This window comes from Gymnodraco acuticeps, unplaced genomic scaffold (assembly GCF_902827175.1).
Source record: "Gymnodraco acuticeps unplaced genomic scaffold, fGymAcu1.1, whole genome shotgun sequence".
Classification (NCBI taxonomy): domain Eukaryota; kingdom Metazoa; phylum Chordata; class Actinopteri; order Perciformes; family Bathydraconidae; genus Gymnodraco; species Gymnodraco acuticeps.
Window position 1 is genome coordinate 2262107 of NW_022990047.1, and position 19321 is coordinate 2281427.

The following is a 19321-nucleotide window of genomic DNA, read 5'->3' on the forward strand; positions in this document are numbered from 1 at the left end:
TACATTGCATTTTGCTGACGCTTTTATCCAAAGCGACTTACAATAAGAAAAACCAAGAAGTGAGGATACCCGGCCCGGAGGAAGCCCGGGGTCCCCTTCTGGAGCCAGGCCCAGAAGGAGGACTCGTCGGCGAGCGTCTGATGGCCGGGCTGGCCACGGAGCCCTGCCGGGCACAGCCGAAAAGGCAACGTGGGAAACACCTCCGCTTCTCTGTCCCGCGGGCCCACCACCTACGGGAAACAGCGATGGGGTCGGGTGCGCTGCCAGAAGGGTGGCAGTGAAAGCAGAGGGTCTCGATAGACCAGACCCGGGCGACAGAAGCTGGCTTTGGGGACGTGGAACGTCACCTTTCTGGGGGGGAAGGAGCCGGAGCTTGTGCGGGAGGTGGAGCGTTACCAGTTGGATCTGGTTGGGCTAACCTCTACCACACCGGTGGTCAGGGAAGGCAGTTGCAAGGTACCGACAGGCCAGAAGGGCAGCAGCCTCAGCCGAGGCAAAGCAGCGGGTGTGGGAGAAGTTCGGAGAAGACATGGAAAAGGACTTTTGGGCGGCACCAAAGTTGTTCTGGAAAACTGTCCGACACCTCAGAAGGGGGAAGCAGGGGACCATCCAAGCTGTGTAAGTAAGGATGGGACGTTGTTGACCTCAACTGATGGAGTGTTAGGGCGTTGGAAGGAACACTTTGAGGAACTCCTGAACCCGACAACTCCGCCCCTCTATGTTAGAGGCAGAGGCTGGATTATGACGGGGGATCAACACCAATCTCCCGGGGGGAGGTCACTGAGGTCGTCAAACAACTCCACAGTGGCAAAGCCCGGGGGTGGATGAGATCCGCCCAGAAATGCTGAAGGCTCTGGGTGTTGAGGGACTGTCATCGTTGACACGTCTCATCAACGTTGCGTGGAAGTCGGAAACAGTACCGAAGGAGTGGCAGACTGGGGTGGTGGTTCCCCTTTTCAAAAAGGGGGATCAGAGGGTGTGTGCCAATTACAGAGGCATCACACTACTCAGCCTACCCGGGAAAGTTTACTCTAAGGTACTCGAAAGGAGGGTCAGGCCGATTGTCGAACCTCAGTTTGAGGAGGAACAATGCGGATTCCGTCCTGGTCACGGAACGACGGATCAGCTTTTTACTCTCGCAAGGATCCTGGAGGGGGCTTGGGAGTACGCTTATCCGATCTACATGTGTTTTGTAGACTTGGAGAAGGCGTATGACCGAGTTCCCAGGGAGTTACTGTGGGAGGTGCTGCGGGAGTATGGGGTGAGGGGGTCTCTACTCAGGGCCATCCAATCTCTGTACTCCCAAAGCGAGAGCTGTGTCCGGGTCCTCGGCAGTAAGTCGGACCCATTTCCGGTGAGGGTTTGCCTCCGCCAGGGCTGCGTTTTGTCACCATCCTGTTTGTAATATACATTACATTACATTACATTGCATTTAGCTGACGCTTTTATCCAAAGTGACTTACAATAAGTACATTCGACCAGGAAGACACAACCTTGAAGAAAACAGAATCATATAAGTACATCAGGTTTCATAGAGCCAAACATTTCAAGTGCTACTCAACTGGCTATAGATAAGCCAGTCCTTTATTAGTATATAAGTGCTCTGTTAGCAGTTCTTTGTTAGTAATTCTATCGCTCGAAGTGGAGTCGAAAGAGATGAGTTTTCAGTCTGCGCCGGAAGATGTGCAGACTTTCTGCTGTCCTGATGTCAATGGGGAGCTCATTCCACCATTTTGGAGCCAGGATAGTAAACTCACGTGTTTTTGCTGATGGGAACTTGGGTCCCCCTCGCAGCGAGGGTGCAGCGAGTCGTTTGGCTGATGCAGAGCATAGTGCACGTGCTGGGGTGTACGGTTTAACCATGTCCTAGATGTAGGAAGGGCCAGATACATTCACAGCATGGTACGCAAGTACCAGTGTCTTGAAGTGGATTCTAGCAATTACCGGAAGCCAATGAAGTGAGCGGAGGAGCGGAGTGGTGTGGGAACATTTTGGAAGGTTGAAGACCAGACGAGCCGCTGCATTCTGGATGAGCTGCAGAGGTCAGATGGCACATGCAGGTAGACCAGCCAGGAGGGAGTTGCAGTAGTCTAGGCGTGAGCTGACGAGAGCCTGGACCAGAACCTGCGTTGTTTTCTGGGTCAGCTGGGGACGTATCCTCCTGATGTTGTAAAGCGTGTACATGGATCGGATTTCGAGGCGTAGTCGTGGGGGAGGGGGTCTGCAGTTCGGTGGACTAAGGATTGCACCACTGCTTTTTGCAGATGATGTGGTTCTAATGGCTTCATCGGTCTGCGACCTTCAGCACTCACTGGATCGGTTCACAACCGAGTGTGAAGCGGCTGGGATGAGGATCAGCACCTCCAATCTGAGGCCATGGTTCTCAGCAGGAAAACCGATGGACTGTCCACTCCAAGTAGGGAATGAGTCCTTACCCCAAGTGAAGGAGTTCAAGTATCTCGGGGTCTTGTTCTCGAGTGAGGGAACAATGGAGCGTGAGATGGGCCGGAGAATCGGAGCAGCGGGAGCGGTACTGCAGTCGCTTTACCGCACCGTTGTGACGAAAAGGGACCTGAGCCAGAAGGCAAAACTCTCTGTCTACCGGACCATTTTCGTTCCTACCCTATGGTCATGAAGGATGGGTCATGACCGAAAGAACGAGATCGCGGATACAAGCGGCCGAGATGGGTTTTCTCCGCAGGGTGGCTGGTGTCTCCTTTTGGGATAAGGTGAGAAGTTCAGTCATCCGGGAGGGATTCGGAGTTGAACCGCTCCTCCTTCGCGTCGAAAGGAGCCAGTTGAGGTGGTTCGGGCACCTAGTTAGGATGCCACCTCGGCGCCTCCCTAGGGAGGTGTTCCAGGCACGTCCAGCTGGGAAGAGACCAAGGGGTAGACCTAGGACCAGGTGGAGGGGTTATATCTCTTCGCTGGCCTGGGAGCGCCTTGGGATCCCCCAGTCAGAGCTGGTTGATGTGGCCAGGGAAAAGAAAGTTTGGGGCTCTCTGCTGGAACTGCTACCCCCGCGATCCGACCACGGATAAGCGGGAGAAGATGGATGGATGGATGGATGGATGGATGGACTTACAATAAGTGCATTCGACCAACAAGATACAAACTTGAAGAAAACAGAATCCTATAAGTACATCAGGTTTCAGTTTTCAGTCTGCGCCGGAAGATGTGTAAGCTTTCTGCTGTCCTGATTTCAATGGGGAGCTCATTCCGATTCCACTACAAGGCTATCGTTCGACTCCTTCTGGATCCAAATTCTTGATTACAAGTCTCATCGTTTCTTATGAAACAACAAATCCCCTTTGAACGGCTCGTAGATGTAAGCAACGATAGCCTTGTAGTCGGCCAGAACCAGCTATTTCCTCCTGCAGAAAGGAGACAATCTCCTCCAAGTCCGTTTGGTTCTTTCTTCGAAATAATAGACATAGTTTCTTGCACAACCTATTCAAAGTTCTAATACTTATGATAATCTGATGCTGATGTGCCAAAATATTAAGTATTTCGTTATTTGAGAAACCTAAACTAAAGTAGGCCTACTGCTTCACAAGATGCTCCACATTCCTCATTGTATTGCAGGACGCTGCTGTTGTCTCCTTCTCAAGTCACTTATGAAACTACGACTTTAATCTCGTAATTATGACTTTATTCTCGTAATATTACGACTTTATTCTCGTAACTATGAATTTATTCTCGTATTATTACGACTTTATTCCCGAAATCTCCCTGTTTTTTTTCTTCTAACTATGGCCTTAATACTCCGTCGTACACACGGGCAAAACTCAAACGGACTATAAACTTTAAACACAAGTCATATGCACGGAAATGCTGTTCAACCATTGGTCAAACATTAAGGGGGTAAAAATGCAAATCCCGGCAATTTCTACCGGAGCCTCCGCCATGGAGCATCGGCACTTTCGGCAGGTTATTCTCATGCTGCTGTTAATCTGGAGATCAACAGACACTAGCGGCCCGGGCATATGAATATATAATCAGACCACGTCCGTTAAAAAACAATATAACACATATAATGAGAGACGTTCTGCAGTAATGAGGGGCGTTTTACCGACGACAGGTACCGTGTTCTTAATGTTATGTAGTTGACGGAGCATTTTTACTTTACACGAGACTGTTCAACACTTAATTCTGCTTCACTTTTTAACTAAACAACCGCGGATGTCTTGAAAGATTCTTTCGCTAAAGATTTTTGACACGTAAATACTACGCTTCCTATGTTTTGGTGCGGACTGCGTTCACACCAGTCTATGGTTCACACCAATAAATGAACCGCTCCAGAGATCGCAAGCAAGCGTTCCGAGACCACCTATTTTAGTGGACCAGAGTCCGGTTGTTAAATTCACTTAAAGGCGACCAGGCCCGGTTCCAGGATGAAATTACTGAGGGGGCTGTTAAACAATCTGAGGGGGCTGTTAAACAATCCGAGGGGCGATTTATTTTTCACAACAACAAAAAATACTGGCAATGTAATGAATTGACACACCAAGCTTTTTTCCTTCTCACTGCTCTACAATCTCTTTGCTTCTTTATTTTTATTCCGGATTGACCCCTCTCATTCTGTTATTTTCCTCTGATCTTTAATAATAGATAGTACATTATCAGATGGCTGCACTTTGGTTAACAGACTAACATTGATTTCCTCAATTTATAAATGGACAGGCTCTGTAATTATACCATAACCTTTTCTCCTCTATCCCTTAACTCGTCTTCCTATACAGATTTACTTACCTCTAGTCAGGTCAGGATTAAGGTGAGACACGGCAGGCTAAAACATCGTTTTTCAAGCACTTGTCAATTTTGAGATTTTGTGCTATTTTGATTCTATAACATGTTTTCTTTCAGGCTTTTGGAAGGAAAACGTACAAATACACATTTAAGTGTTATTTTAATATAGTTTGTCTATTTGCATCTGTACATTTCTCCTAAATTCACCAAAAGTTTAGCATTCTAACCGTACATAAAGTACCCGCGACCACTGTTTGCACCATGTCATCAGAGATATCGTTGGAAAGCTCAGTCTCTCCTGCACAATCTCATCGGATCCAAATAGGTCATTTCCTTTGTATCAGCAACCAATCGTGAAAGTACAAAGGGGTCTTAAACCAAGAAACGAAATCTCATTGGCTGGTGTCAATTTCTGACAACGTGATTCGTTCGGATGCGTCACGTGTTGTGCAATACACTTCCTGGTTAGCTTTCCGCTAGAAATGTAAATCTCAAAATGGCAAAAGAACAGCGAAAAAAACGTTCACAGAGAAGACGACAACAATTGTCACTTGCACGAAGCAAGGTTATACAAAAAAATAAATGACCCCGAACATGACATACCTTCACGGAGTGCGTCGATGCGCAAGCTGTCATCCAAAGAACAGGAGGGTTTAGCTAGCGCCACACTGCAATCTTTAAAGGTCGTTTTCTCAAAATTAGTTTTTTCTCCTACTCTTAGTCCGAAATGTCCACTTCAGTAGCACGTACATACACCAAACCTTCCAGTTATATTCCTATCAATATTATGAAGGCTTTTACAGAAGGGTTTGTTCATATATCATTCATAGCCTGAATTATATAACATTGTATACCTAAAAATATGGCGAACATTTATATTTTAGGGCTGTTGACAGTATTTTCTGATTTATGGAGTGATAAAAAGAGATATCCAAAATCCCTTCTGTAAAAGCCTTAGATACTAATATGACTACAAAATGAAACAAGAATTTTGAACCTGGCTTTATCCAAAGTTCAGATTTCGATTCCTGAAATGTGTTAAAATATGCGCATATTTATTGAGATAATGGCTTGTAATACAAAAAACAATTGCCTTATTGTAAGTAATTAACTGGAGAAATTTCTACCTGATATCTTTAAGTTAAAAAAATTACCCTATTCACCTGGGGTGTCTCGCCTTAAAAAAAAAAAAATCTGGTTGATTTTTTATTTTCAGGAATGAATGTTCAAATCAAGGCCTAAAACCTGGCATTTCATAAGAAAGTGACTAATATATACACCAAATGTAATATTTTATATAATACATAACATTATTATTCTAGTAAAAGGGCTCGCTTTGGCAAAAAAACCTGATCCATACAGGCATTGCAGCCCTAAATAATAACAAGTAACCATCATGTGTGGTGCTATCTGTAGTTGTCTGTCTTATTTTTTGTTGATGTCATATTGTTTTCACAGTGCTGTGAAAATGAATTTCCCCCTGGGGACTAATCAAATCAATGTTCCAAAATCCGTCACTAGATGTCGCTCATTTTACCAATACGGTTTATATAATACAGATTACCACAACAGTGCTGTGGAAATGAATTTCCCCCTGGGGACAATACATGTAATCTAAACTAATTTAATATTCAATCCCACACTTAGCGATTGAGAACATAAATTCGTAATTTACCTCATTTAAAGCACTTTTGTTGTAATACTATGGATTTAGTTGACACTACTAGCCGAGTTTCTTTAGTCCAATATTTCGCGGGCAGGTACATTGAATTAGAAGTAGAAGAAGAAGTAGAGGTAGAAGAAGTTACAAGAACTAAAGAAAGTGAAGACATTTACATTTCTGGGAATATGGTTGGACGAGAGTCACATGGAGTACTCACATTGATAAAGTAGTAGATCAATGTAAAAAGGTTTTAAATGTTATGAGGTGCTTGGCAGGCACTAAGTGGGGGGGCTGATAAAGCTGCTTTGAGGAACGTATACACATCCTTAATTAGATCAGTCATAGAATACGGACTAATAGTGTATGGTTCAGCTGCATACTCTTCTCTTCAAAAATTAGATAGAGTCCAGGCACAAGCACTAAGGATATGCTGGGGCAGTCAGATCTACACCAGTGTTGGCACTTCAGGTAGAGGTCGGAGAAATACCGTTAATTGTTAATTACTGGGCAAATCTACAGGGCCCTAAAGATACTCACCCTACTAAACAAACTGTAAAAACAAGTTGGGAAAGTAACAAAATTAAAAAAGAAAGTGTTTGTGTTTCGGAATTATGTAAGGAATTCAAAGTTAAAGAATGGAATATTAGTCCGACGGTGTTGTTATCGGCTGTTCCACCATTCTACCTCAACCTATAGTAGATTTATCCTTATTGAAACGGTTACATTCAATGAAAAGTAAAATCAATGTGCAGGCTTACATGAACACTGTTCTACATGGACAATATGCGCAGTTCATACAAATATTTACTGATGGATCCAAAAATCCAGAAAATGGACAAACTAGTTGTGCAATTTTATGTTCCTGAATTAAAGGTCAAAGTGGGAAAGCGAACGAGTGATCACATCGCAGTATATACAGTAGAGATGATGGCTATCTCACTAGCACTTCAGTGGGTAGGAAATACAGCCAATGCGAGTGGTCATTTGCGCAGCTCTGGAGAGTATTTAACAACTTCTCTTCAGAATGCCGTCAGGATATTTTACATTACATTTTACACATCATGTTTAGGTTAGTTCATTTGGGAATTGCTGTTCAATTTGTGTGGGTTCCAGCGCATGTGGGTATTAGAGGGAATGAGGTAGTGGATCAACTGGCAACATTACATTACATTACATTACATTGCATTTAGCAGACGCTTTTATCCAAAGCGACTTACAATAAGTGCGTTCGACCAACAAAATACAAACTTGAAGAAAACAGAATAAAATAAAACATGTGGTTTGAAAGCAAACTAGATTGATATTATGGTACCCATCAGTAGAGCAGAAGTCAAATCTGTTACTATGGGACAGTAACACTAAAGGAAGACATTTATACCAGATACAAAGGGAAGTAGGAATGGGAAGCACTTGGGAGAGTAGTAGAAGAGAACAGAGCATTAACAGCAGGATAACATTGGGTCACTGGATTAAATTCAACAATCCATCTGATTGGAAAACATCCAAATGGCAATTGTGATGGTTGCCAACACCCAGAGACAATACATCAGGGCTATTCAACTTCATTAGCAAGTGGGCCAAATAGGAAAATCACAGGGGGTTTGTGGGCCACACAATACTTTGTCAAGGAATCACTACAAATAACTCTTGCTTACAATAGTGTTAATATATACTAATACATTAAATGCACTAGTCAAGTGCATCCCTTTTTTTTAAAACTTTAATTGTATCAACATAAATCATTACAGAAAGCAACCAGTCCATAAAAAAGTAGGAAAGCTTCGGTTACAAGGCTTGACACAAAAGTGCAAAATGTTGCATCTTTAAAACTAAGGAGACATGAGGTTTTTTCCCCCAACAGATCCATGTCCACTAATGTACAAAACAAGATGAATATAATAAAACAGTATTCATCACATTAACAGTAAGTAGCCCTGTGTAAAATATCCTCAACACTTCCAAGCATACATAAGGTATATTGAAGACAGCACAAGTCCATAAAATGTAATACTAAATGCAAATAGAACATAGTAAAACAATAGCCATCAGAATCACAATAACATTCATATCTTGGAAACATTTTTACAATTTTTGAAACAGTAAATAGGCTTGTTTGAATGACCATTAAATGAATGACCTTACAAACAGATCTGCATACATACCATGCATCAGACTTCTGTCATGTTTAGCCTGTTTGAGTCAGTGAGCGAAATTACACTGCATTGATTTAGCTATTTCAGCATAGTTTGGCTGATAAGTGGTAAGAGCAATCCTGAGACACTCATGCAACTTCTCATTGGTCATGGAGCAACGTGCCCTTGTTTTGATGGCATTTATATGGTGGCCCTGAAGTGCAAGACACCACAGTATTTCAGAAAACGCCACAGCATTTCACAAAACGCCACAGCATTTCACAAAACGCCACAGCATTTCAGAAAACACCACAGCATTTCACAAAACGCCACAGCATTTCAGAAAACACAACAGCATTTCAGAAAACACCACAGCATTTCAGAAAACACAACAGCATTTCAGAAAACACCACAGCATTTCACAAAACGCCACAGCATTTCACTTAACCCAACAGCATTTCAGAAAACACCACAGCATTTCACAAAATGCCACAGCATTTCAGAAAACACCACAGCATTTCAGAAAACACCACAGCATTTCACAAAACGCCACAGCATTTCAGAAAACACCACAGCATTTCACATTGGACGGAAAGGGTATTCCTTAAAGGCCCTGTCACACTGTCCCGAAATTGACACCCGATGGACACACGATAAAGGAAATGTTCAAATTCGGCTGTGATCGTAGCAACATCGGGCCATTCGTGAGGGCATCTTAAGCCATCGTATGACCGCCGGTGAAGTTTCTCAGGCTCCGGCAGCAACTTCGTGAGCGGCAACTTCGTAAGGCACTCGTGAGGGCATCTTGTCAAATCGTGTCATCTTCGTGTTATCATCGGTGCATTCACCCTCACTCTGATCGGGGCGAATGCCCGATGGCACCGATGATAACAAGATGCCCTCACGATGGCCTTACGAAGGGCACAATTGACACACGAATTCAACACGAAAATGAACCTTCGCAAGGTCCTTCGGCAATTTTAAGGCATGCCAAAGATTTTGCCACCGCTCACGAAGTTGCTGCCGGAGCCTGAGAAACTCCACCGGCGGTCATACGATGGCTTAAGATGCCCTCACGAATGGCCCGATGTTGCTACGATCACAGCCGCATTTGAACATTTCCTTTATCGTGTGTCCATCGGGTTGTTTTATTGCACAACAAAATCAGGTAAATATATTATGTAAATAACCCAATTTGTGTTCTGTGAAACTAAAAAGTATATAATATATTATTTTGAAGGACAGTTGACAGGAAGTTGTTGTTGTTATGGAAACAACATTACGGAGAAAACGTAATATGTTCTACATATAACGACGGATAAAGTAAAGAACAAAGTCTGAAGATATCAGTACAGTATCATAGTACTGTAACATAATTGTTTTTGGTACTTTCATTGCAGTTGTATGTCTTAAATGTAATGTAAATGTTGCCTTCGTGTGTGGTTCACGGCCATCATCGTGCGAAATTCACAATTCCATATTCGTGTGTCCGTCGGCTGTCAATTTCGGGACAGTGTGACAGGGCCTTTAGGGAGAACACTTCTTGTTTGTGATTGGACAGAGCCAGCCAGAGAAGCACTGCTGTGATTGGTTGTTTTTGCTGCCAGTCAAGAAATGACGCTTCGTGATTGGTCAACACCCGACAGCGAAATATGTCCCAACACATCAGCCGTTAGCACACACTCAGAGCTCACAGCTCCTCATATCTGTTCAGAAACTGGACACAAGTTAAACATGTACAAATCACAGACTGTCTATGTCATGGCGAATACAGTCGCTGCTTTATTTATGTCTGTATGACGTTGTTGTGAGTGTGGACGGAGCAGCAACAGGTTAGTTTAGCATGATGGATCCTCATCGGTGCTCTCAGCCCTCCCTTCCTCTGACTCGTTCCAACTTCTGCCTCCAAACACTGCTGCAGAAACTCTCCTCTCTACTCTTTCATCCTCTCTGGACTCTCTCTGTCCTCTCACATCTCGGCAGGCTCGTCAGTCCCCTCCTGCTCCCTGGCTAAATGACGCACTGCGTGCTAATAGAACCATCCTTCGGGCAGCAGAGCGGAAACGGTGGAAATCCAAACACCATGACGACCTCCTAACCTATCAGGCTCTCCTCTCCTCTTTCTCTGCTTCGATCTCTCAGACAAAAAGTACTTTCTTTCAAGATAAGATCCAATCTTCCTATTCCAATCCCAAAAAAACAATTTTCCATCTTTTCCACCCTCTTGGACCCCCCCCAAAGCCCCTTCCCCCTCCTCCCTTCTGTCAAGCGACTTTGTTAACCACTTTCAAAAAAAGGTTGATGATATTCGCTCTTCTTTTTCTGACTCACCTTACTCACCGCTGGGTCACCAGACCCTCCCTTCACCCACACACTAACCTCATTCTCCCCTCTCTCTCCAAGTGAGGTTCTTACCCTCATTACTTCTGCCCGTCCTACCACCTGTCCTCTGGACCCTATCCCTTCAAACCTCCTTCAGACTATCGCTCCTGATATTCTACCGTTTCTCACCCATTTCATCAATACTTCTCTAACTTCTGGTCACTTTCCAAACAGTCTCAAGGAGGCAAGAGTAAACCCTCTCCTAAAGAAAACCACTCTCAACCCGTCTGCTGTTATAAACTACAGGCCTGTCTCTCTCCTCCCGTTCCTGTCTAAAACATTTGAACGCGCTGTCTTTAAACAACTCTCCTGTTATCTCCATCAGAACAACCTTCTGGATCCGCACCAGTCTGGTTTCAAGGCAGGTCACTCAACAGAAACTGCCCTCCTCGCTGTCTCTGAGGAACTGCACACTGCTAAAGCAGCATCCCTCTCCTCTGTCATCATCATTTTGGACCTGTCTGCTGCATTCGACACTGTGAACCATCAGATCCTCCTTCGCACTCTCCAAGAACTTGGAGTTTCAGGCTCTGCACTTTCCCTCCTCACCTCATACCTCAAAGACCGTACCTACAGGGTAACTTGGAGAGGGTCCGAGTCTGACCCTTGTCAATTAACTACAGGGGTCCCTCAGGGCTCTGTTCTTGGTCCCCTCCTCTTCTCCTTGTACACAAACTCGCTCGGATCAGTCATTATCCCGCATGGTTTTTCGTACCACTGCTACGCTGATGACACCCAACTAATTCTGTCCTTTCCCCGCTCAGAGACCCAGGTCGTCGCACGCATCTCTGCTTGTCTAGCTGACATCTCTCAGTAGATGTCTGCTCATCACCTCAAGCTCAACCTTGACAAGACTGAACTGCTTTTCAGGACATGGTTAAACTGTACACCCCATCACGTGCACTCCGCTCTGCATCAGCCAAATGGCTCGCTGCACCCTCGCTGCGAGGGGGACCCAAGTTCCCATCAGCAAAAACACGTGGGTTTGCTATCCTGGCTCCAAAATGGTGGAATGAGCTCCCCATTGAAATCAGGACAGCAGATAGCTTGCACATCTTCCGGCGCAGACTGAAAACTCATCTCTTTCGACTCCACTTCGACCGATATAATTACTAACAAAGATCTGCTAACAGAGCACTTATGGCGCGTTTCCAATGCAGCGGGTAGCTCGCTTTAAGCGTGCCGAGCCGTGCGGGGCCCGTTTTTGGTTGCGTTTCCACTTGGCCTAGTACCGGCTAGCGGGTCCTAATTGACAGTTTTTCTGGCCCCATAAAATCGTGGTTCTAGGGCCAGGAACAACCAGGCTGAGTCTGGCTTCTCTCTCTAGAGAGAGAATCGCTGGCAAGGGGGCTACAACTACAACAAGATGAACATATTTGACCGTGATTTAATTGTAATACACGTTTCAAAATGATGCCGAAGTAACAACATACCTGTTCGTAAAAACCATGAATTAATGCTTTGACAAGTCTGCATTCAGACGGCAGGCGAAAAACCCTTTTAAAATGCGTGTTTTCTAAATGGAGCTTGGCTAAGCTAACGTTATATATGCTCCGACCGTCCACACTCAAAACAACGGCCTATACAGACATAAATAAACCAGCGACTGTATTCGCCATGACACAGGCAGTCTGTGGTTTGTACTTTTGTCTAGTTTCTGAACAGATATGAAGAGCTGTGAGCTCTGAGTGCTAAGAGCTGAAAGATAGCTGCTGGAGTTGGTGCTTCGATGTGATAGACTGGTAGGCGGGTCACAAATTCTTATCATTTTGCAGCTAAAAGGAACAGCTAAATGTCATTTGGGTTCGACGGTTTCAGCAAATATGAGAAAAAGGTATTTTTTATTAACATTACCAGCTACAGCTTCATCAATTTTTTTCACAGGAAATGTTAAACTTGTTTTCATAATATTATGGCAATAACTCGCTTTTAGATAATTTGAGTGTCAGACCTGAAGGTAATCAAACTATCCAACGTCATGTGGTATAGCTTTCAGCAACTGATCTTGATCTTTTAGGGGAAGACTTTATCATCTGCTGAGAAGTTCTGTCCCTTTTATAGAAATCCTTTAAATATCTTGATCATGTCCAATACTTGAGGGATAACTGTTCAACCAGAAAAAGTAAAAAGAGTGTATAGGGTTACCTTGTCCGACCGACACTGTTAGTAACTACAGGGCTATTGATTTCTTTACAAAAAACAAAAAACATGACTGATGCTATAAGAAACCCATTTTCAATCTCCCTAGACTTTCTAAAAATGTGAAACATTAAAAATAATATGTTTTATGAATTGATTCTGCATATTATAAATGTGAGATATTTGGTTGTTTAAATTTGAAAAAGTTTTATTTTTAAAAGATCCCAAAATTAATATAAAATAAAATTGAAGTACTGTCAATACCTGGTGATTTTCCTTTTTTTCATTGAGAAAATAGCTGTTTTAAGAGTATTTTAAGGTCATCATCAATAATCAAAATGTGTATTCATCATGGGCGTAGGAAGCATCCTGAATATGGGGGGGATATTTTTAACGGGGGTGTGGGGTCCTCCCCCAAAAAAAAAAAAAAATATTTCCTGTATTCTGGTGCATTTTAACAGGTGGTTTGATACTTTTATGTGGCTATACTAGCATTAGGAAAATGATGGGTACATTTTGTAATTCCATCCAGTAGTAAAGAAAGGAAACACATTTGATTATTAATTCAGAGCCGTCTTTGAATTAATAAAAAGCAGTTTAAATGCACATTTTTTGTACATTTATATACAACAATAAATATTTGTGAGTGCATTGAGAGATATTGTTGTGGAGAGTCATTTATATATAAAACGCAAAATACATTTGTGAATCCTTCTGTGAGCATTTATTAATATTGAGACTGATCTGACTCCATACGGATGTTAAGTTCACCTAGGAATGGTATTATTGACTTAAATGTTCAAATAAATGTTGCTCTTCTGTCTATATTGGTCATATGATGCCCCTTGATTGAAATGTTTCCTGTTCAATATCCCCACTGATTTCCTTAAAATTCTGGGATGAGAGTCCACATCACAATTTACTCTAAACCAGGGGTGCCCAACCAGTCGATCGCGATCGACCGGTCGATCGCGGGGAGATTCCCAGTCGATCGCGAGATGTCTCTAAAAATAGAACAACAACATTCTGTTTTATCGTTAATGTCCTGTAACATAATCTTCCTGTGCCAGAATAATGCACTTGAACGCATCAAAGCTTTGTGATTGGCCGGCGTGACCCCATGTGTCGGGGCGTGGCTGGTGGGCAGTTGGCACTATTTCGCTGACGTTGTCCGTGTCAACAGGAGTGACAGTCCGCACACACACAAGACCGCAATTACGGCAGAAGCAAAAAAGCCCAAAATATATAATTTTCACTCCGAGTGGGAGGATGATTATTTTTGTATCTATACCAATTCAAAGTCCATCTGTCTCATCTGCAATGCGAGCGTAGCTTTATCGAAGAAGGATCATTTAGGAGCGGCATTTCAAAACAGTGCACAAACGCTACGAGACGGAATTCCCATCTAATTCTGCCCTACGCTCCAAAAGGGGAGGGGCCTGAAAGGACAGCTAAATGCACAGCAGTCCATTTTCACCAGGCCCAACAACAAGAGCAAGGCTGCTACCAGAGCATCTTATCGTGTCAGTCACGTTCTTGCGAAACACATGAAGTCTTTCAAAGACGGCGAAGTTGTGAAAGAAGCATTCATGGAGGCTGCTGACGCGCTTTTTGGGGACAGTAAATAACAGTAGCATTTCAACAGGCTTTTGATATAATAAAAATTCAAGTTAGATACCGTTATTAATCAGCTGTAAGTTTTTGTTTGTTTGAACTTATTCATTATAATTATTGTACAACATGGTATAAGAATGCAAACATTAAGATCTGTTCTGTTTACATTGATTATAGTCTATTATCAATTCAGGTTAATAAACTAGTGTTGCTTGCATCCTATTTTAAAAGGCATTTCTTTTTATACTCTACTAAAATGCTACAAAAAAGGGTTTGATTCTATTAATTTTGTCTTTTTTATTGCACTGTTGCAGCAGATTCCTGTGTAGCTTCAGATCTGAGTTGTCTTATTAGTAAGCCTAATTTATACTTTTGTAGCAACACTATTTTTATATAATGGCAAAGAAAGGGTTCAGAGTATTTTCTTTTTTCCCTGTGTCATATGTGGCAGCACTGTTCAATGTTTCTTGAAAACATTACCCACTGTAGTATGTGACGTGTGAATAAACTCCAACTCTGTATCAACAACACTGTTGTGTAACTTCAGTTAAATACTTGTATGTGTGTAGATTAGAAAGAGGTAAGATAAAGGATCTGCAGTATTTTATGAAGTATTCATCGTACAAAGGTCAGTTTTATACAGGTAGAAGTGTGTATTCACCTGGTAGTAGGCTGTCAGTAACTACGCCTCTCTATTTGGACTGGTAGATCTCGGCAGACTGGCAACTTTAAAAGTAGCTCTCGGTTCAAAAAAGGTTGGGCACCCCTGGTGTAGGGGTAGGGTGTAGGGGTAGGGTGTAGGGCGTGGTTTGGGATTGGGCCTTAATGTACCTGACCGCGAGATATTGGACAAAAGAAACTCGGCTAGTAGTGTCAACTAAATCCATAGTATTACAACAAAAGTGCTTCAAACGAGGTAAATTATGAATTTATGTTCTCAATCGCTGCTATCTATTGTTAAAGATCAGAGGAAAATAACAGAATGAGAGGGGTAAATCCGGAATAAAAATAAAGAAGCAAAGAGATTGTCGAGCAGTGAGAAGGAAAAAAGCTTGGTGTGTCAAATAATTATATTGCCAGTATTTGTCGTTGTTGTGAAAAAGAAATCGCGCCTTGGATTTTTTAACAGCCCCCTCAGTCATTTCATCCTGGAGCCGGGCCTGATTAAAGCTAATATTTATTTATACAACTGTGACTACAATCTTTAGAAATCCAATTAATTATCCCTTCGACACTCTATACTCTTGATTTATCAGTCATTTTCATTTCACACCACTAAAAACTAAACAGTGTTTTTGTTTCAAATTTTTTAATACATGTTTTCAGGCTGATTCTCGAGCTTGAAGCTGTGTTGTTTACTGCTGAGGGGCGCCCATGATCACTGGTCCAACAGAAACCACGACCTTTGACTGAGCCTTGCTCTTGTCCGCAGCCGGAACGTCTCTCCCTACACACAGACATAAAAACAATGTCAGAATACAATACATATTTCACATGAGTTCTGCAGGTTATACATTCATCTCTTACTTTTTCTGAAGCATGATGGTTCACAGGAGCGACCCGCTCCACTAGTGCACACGGCTGTGCTGCAGTGAATGAACACCTGAACAAGAAAAATAGTGTTGGCAGAGCAATACAAAAATAAATAGTTGCAGCAGTAAACACTAGATTTAACAATTACCTGTTCACTCAGGGGTTCCATTGAATTAGGGTTGACAAAGGTAAACATTTTGAAAATGAAACGCCTGAAGTGACTTGGACACTCTAGACCAGATGACGGCCCGACCGGAACCAGTTCGGACAGGTAGCGATCATCCCTGTATGGACACCTGGAGGAAAGAAAAATGATATCAAGAAGCAACAGTGAAATTAAATACAATAAAGACACCAGTCATTTGAGCCTGGTGATATAAGCTATCAACATTTTGTTGACCAAAAAGTAATTGCAGGATGGAAAATCCAAATATATTTTTGAAGTTGTTGAGAAACATATAGTGTGTTGTTGACCAGAGAGCACTGACACATTTATTTTTCAACTCTAAAATGTCCAATATTAAGAAATGTCTTTCAATGTTGCCTTCAAAATTCTATTAGTATCGATCGGACTATGGTATTCATAAGATTATATTCAGTTTTCTCAATGAGTAAACAGACGAACAGCATGGTAAACAAGGTGTAAATTGGTGTTTTAGTTACCCGTCTATCAGAATGTCCCACTGAGGCAGACTGTGAGGGTTAGGGCTTGTAGTTGTCCAACAGCGACCAAGAGTCAGGACGAGGTTGGGATCCGTTTTTTCCAGGAGTTGAACCTCCACATACACAGGGTCCCTCAGTACTTTGGTCACAGGATATTCTGTGTTCGTGTAAAATGATGTATAGGCCACATCCACTGTGAGAGCAGAGACAGGTTAGTATGACAGCCAGTAACATAAAATGATCTACAAACAGGCTGCACACACTTACCTTCATTACAACCCTTTGTATTGCATTCACCATTAGCCAACCTCAGGTGTACACTGATGGGTCCCTCGGCAGCGACTGGTAGGGGAGGGTTTACAATATCTAATACTTCTATAACCAAAGCCTCAACAGAAGTACCGATGTACCTGCACTGGAAAAGCAATCTAAAAGAGAAAAATTGCATTACTTTGCTTGGTCAGATCTTTTATTTTGACACTAAAAACGTATTGAAATAAGTACCACCTACTCAAAGTGGCTGTCCCTGGTAATGGCTCCACGATCCCCAACTCCCACTTCAAATGAGGAAGACATCCTGTTCTCATAGATTATAACACCAGTCTCTTCCTATTAAAAGTAAATAGGATTACAGTGTTTGAAAACGATCTGTATTAGCTGAAAAGTAGAGAAAATCAGGCTTACTTTAACAACAGAGCCACAGGTAGAAACAGGAAAGTTGTAGATGGCAAAGTCTGAATTAGAATCAACATGTGTACAGCCTTGCCCTTGTCCCAACAGTGAGATTGACTCAAGGTCAATGTTGGGCAGAGTGGCATCTTTGGCCACAACCACGATGAACTGGGCATCCTTGGTGCACTGGACAGTCACTGGTGGCACAAAAACAGGTATGGATCAAAGTTGTTTGTAAAAACAAAAAACAGAAAGATTAAACACTTTTTTTTTGGATCAACCATTTATGTCCAAGCATGACAGCCGTTTAGAATGCTCACCTGTCTCTCCATAGTAACACTGTTGTCCATCAAAGCAGCAGTTTATATCTTGACATCCAGCGGCAGAGATATCAGAACTTCCACATGGGATTCTCACGTTTTCTGCAACGACACAAATCTCTGCTGCAGGCTGCTTTGCCACACTTGGTTTGTAAACTGTAGGTGTCTGTGGCACCTGCGTTTTCTGATCATTTTGTAAAGCTGGTTGAACCTGCGGCGTTTGATCATACTGAAGGATCCATGGTGCTGGTGGATTTTTAGGGATCCATTGTGGATGTGGATGTGGATGTGGACGGATCCATGGTGGATGTGGATGTGGATGTGGATGTGGATGTGGATGTGGATGTGGATGTGGACGGATCCATGGTGTATGTGGATCTTTAGGCATCCATAGTGGATGTGGATGTGGATGTGGATGTGGATGTGGATGTGGATGTGGATGTGGATGTGGATGTGGATGTGGATGTGGAGGGATCCATGGTGGATGTGGATGTGGATCTTTAGGGATCCATGGTGGATGTGGATGTGGATCTTTAGGGATCCATGGTGGATGTGGATGTGGATCTTTAGGGATCCATGGTGGATGTGGATGTGGATCTTTAGGGATCCATGGTGGATGTGGATCTTTAGGGATCAATGGTGGATGTGGATCTGTAGGGATCCATGGTGGATGTGGATGTGGATATGTAGGGATCCATGGTGGATGTGGATGTGGATCTTTAGGGATCCATGGTGGATGTGGATCTTTAGGGATCAATGGTGGATGTGGATCTGTAGGGATCCATAGTGGATGTGGATGTGGATCTGTAGGGATCAATAGTGGATGTGGATCTGTAGGGATCCATGGTGGATGTGGATGTGGATCTTTAGGGATCCATGGTGGATGTGGATCTGTAGAGATCCATGGTGGATGTGGATCTTTAGAGATCAATGGTGGATGTGGATCTGTAGGGATCCATGGTGGATGTGGATGTGGATCTTTAGGGATCCATGGTGGATGTGGATGTGGAGGGATCCATGGTGGATCTTTATGGCCCTTTGTATGTTGATGATGTTGAGGATTTTGAGGGGGTGAGACGCCTTTTACCATCCGTGGTGAAGGGTCTTGCCAGCGTGAGTTCTGAGCTTCTTCTTGAGCTTGGGTTCTAACTGAGCATCCTAGCAAGGCTAGTGCCACTAAACAGGTGAAACTCCAGTGCTTCGCCATGATTTCACAGCAATTTGACCTGGATAGTCCCCAAGAGTACTAAGCCTTGCTGCCACATTTATATGTGACTAGGTCTGATGTTTGAAAACCACTCCTCTGAGGCAAAATAACCTCCAACCATAGCTTCCTTTCTTTTCAGAAGCAAATCAAAAGCTTTAGGGGTGTATCATTTAATGTTTATTTTTCATTATTCGGATGGATGATTTGATAATGCTCTTGGAAACGTAACAAGATCAGTTGTGTGGGT

The 19321-nt window shown here is 43.0% G+C and overlaps 1 protein-coding gene across 1 annotated transcript; it reads right to left on the minus strand.

Moving 5' to 3' along the window:
• Positions 1 to 15849: 15849 nt before the first annotated feature.
• On the minus strand, positions 15850 to 19098 carry LOC117545792 (zona pellucida sperm-binding protein 4-like). Its single transcript, XM_034215768.1, has 9 exons — positions 18846 to 19098; positions 17868 to 18182; positions 17560 to 17744; positions 17387 to 17484; positions 17143 to 17303; positions 16876 to 17068; positions 16361 to 16508; positions 16207 to 16282; positions 15850 to 16126 (listed from the first exon to the last, which is right to left on the minus strand). Exons 1-9 carry the CDS (start codon positions 19072 to 19074, stop codon positions 16035 to 16037), a joined length of 1497 nt encoding a protein of 498 aa, XP_034071659.1. The 5' UTR covers positions 19075 to 19098; the 3' UTR covers positions 15850 to 16034.
• Positions 19099 to 19321: the final 223 nt, after the last annotated feature.

Excerpts from the sequence above, each read along its gene's own strand:
- LOC117545792 (XM_034215768.1), bottom strand. The coding sequence starts at position 19,074 with ATGGCGAAGCACTGGAGTTTCACCTGTTTAGTGGCACTAGCCTTGCTA. Across the intron at positions 18,183-18,845 it reads TCCACCATGGATCCCTAAAG|ATCCACATCCACCATGGATC; the intron begins ATCCACATCCAC and ends ATCCACATCCAC. Across the intron at positions 17,069-17,142 it reads TACAAAGGGTTGTAATGAAG|TGGATGTGGCCTATACATCA; the intron begins GTAAGTGTGTGC and ends CTGCTCTCACAG.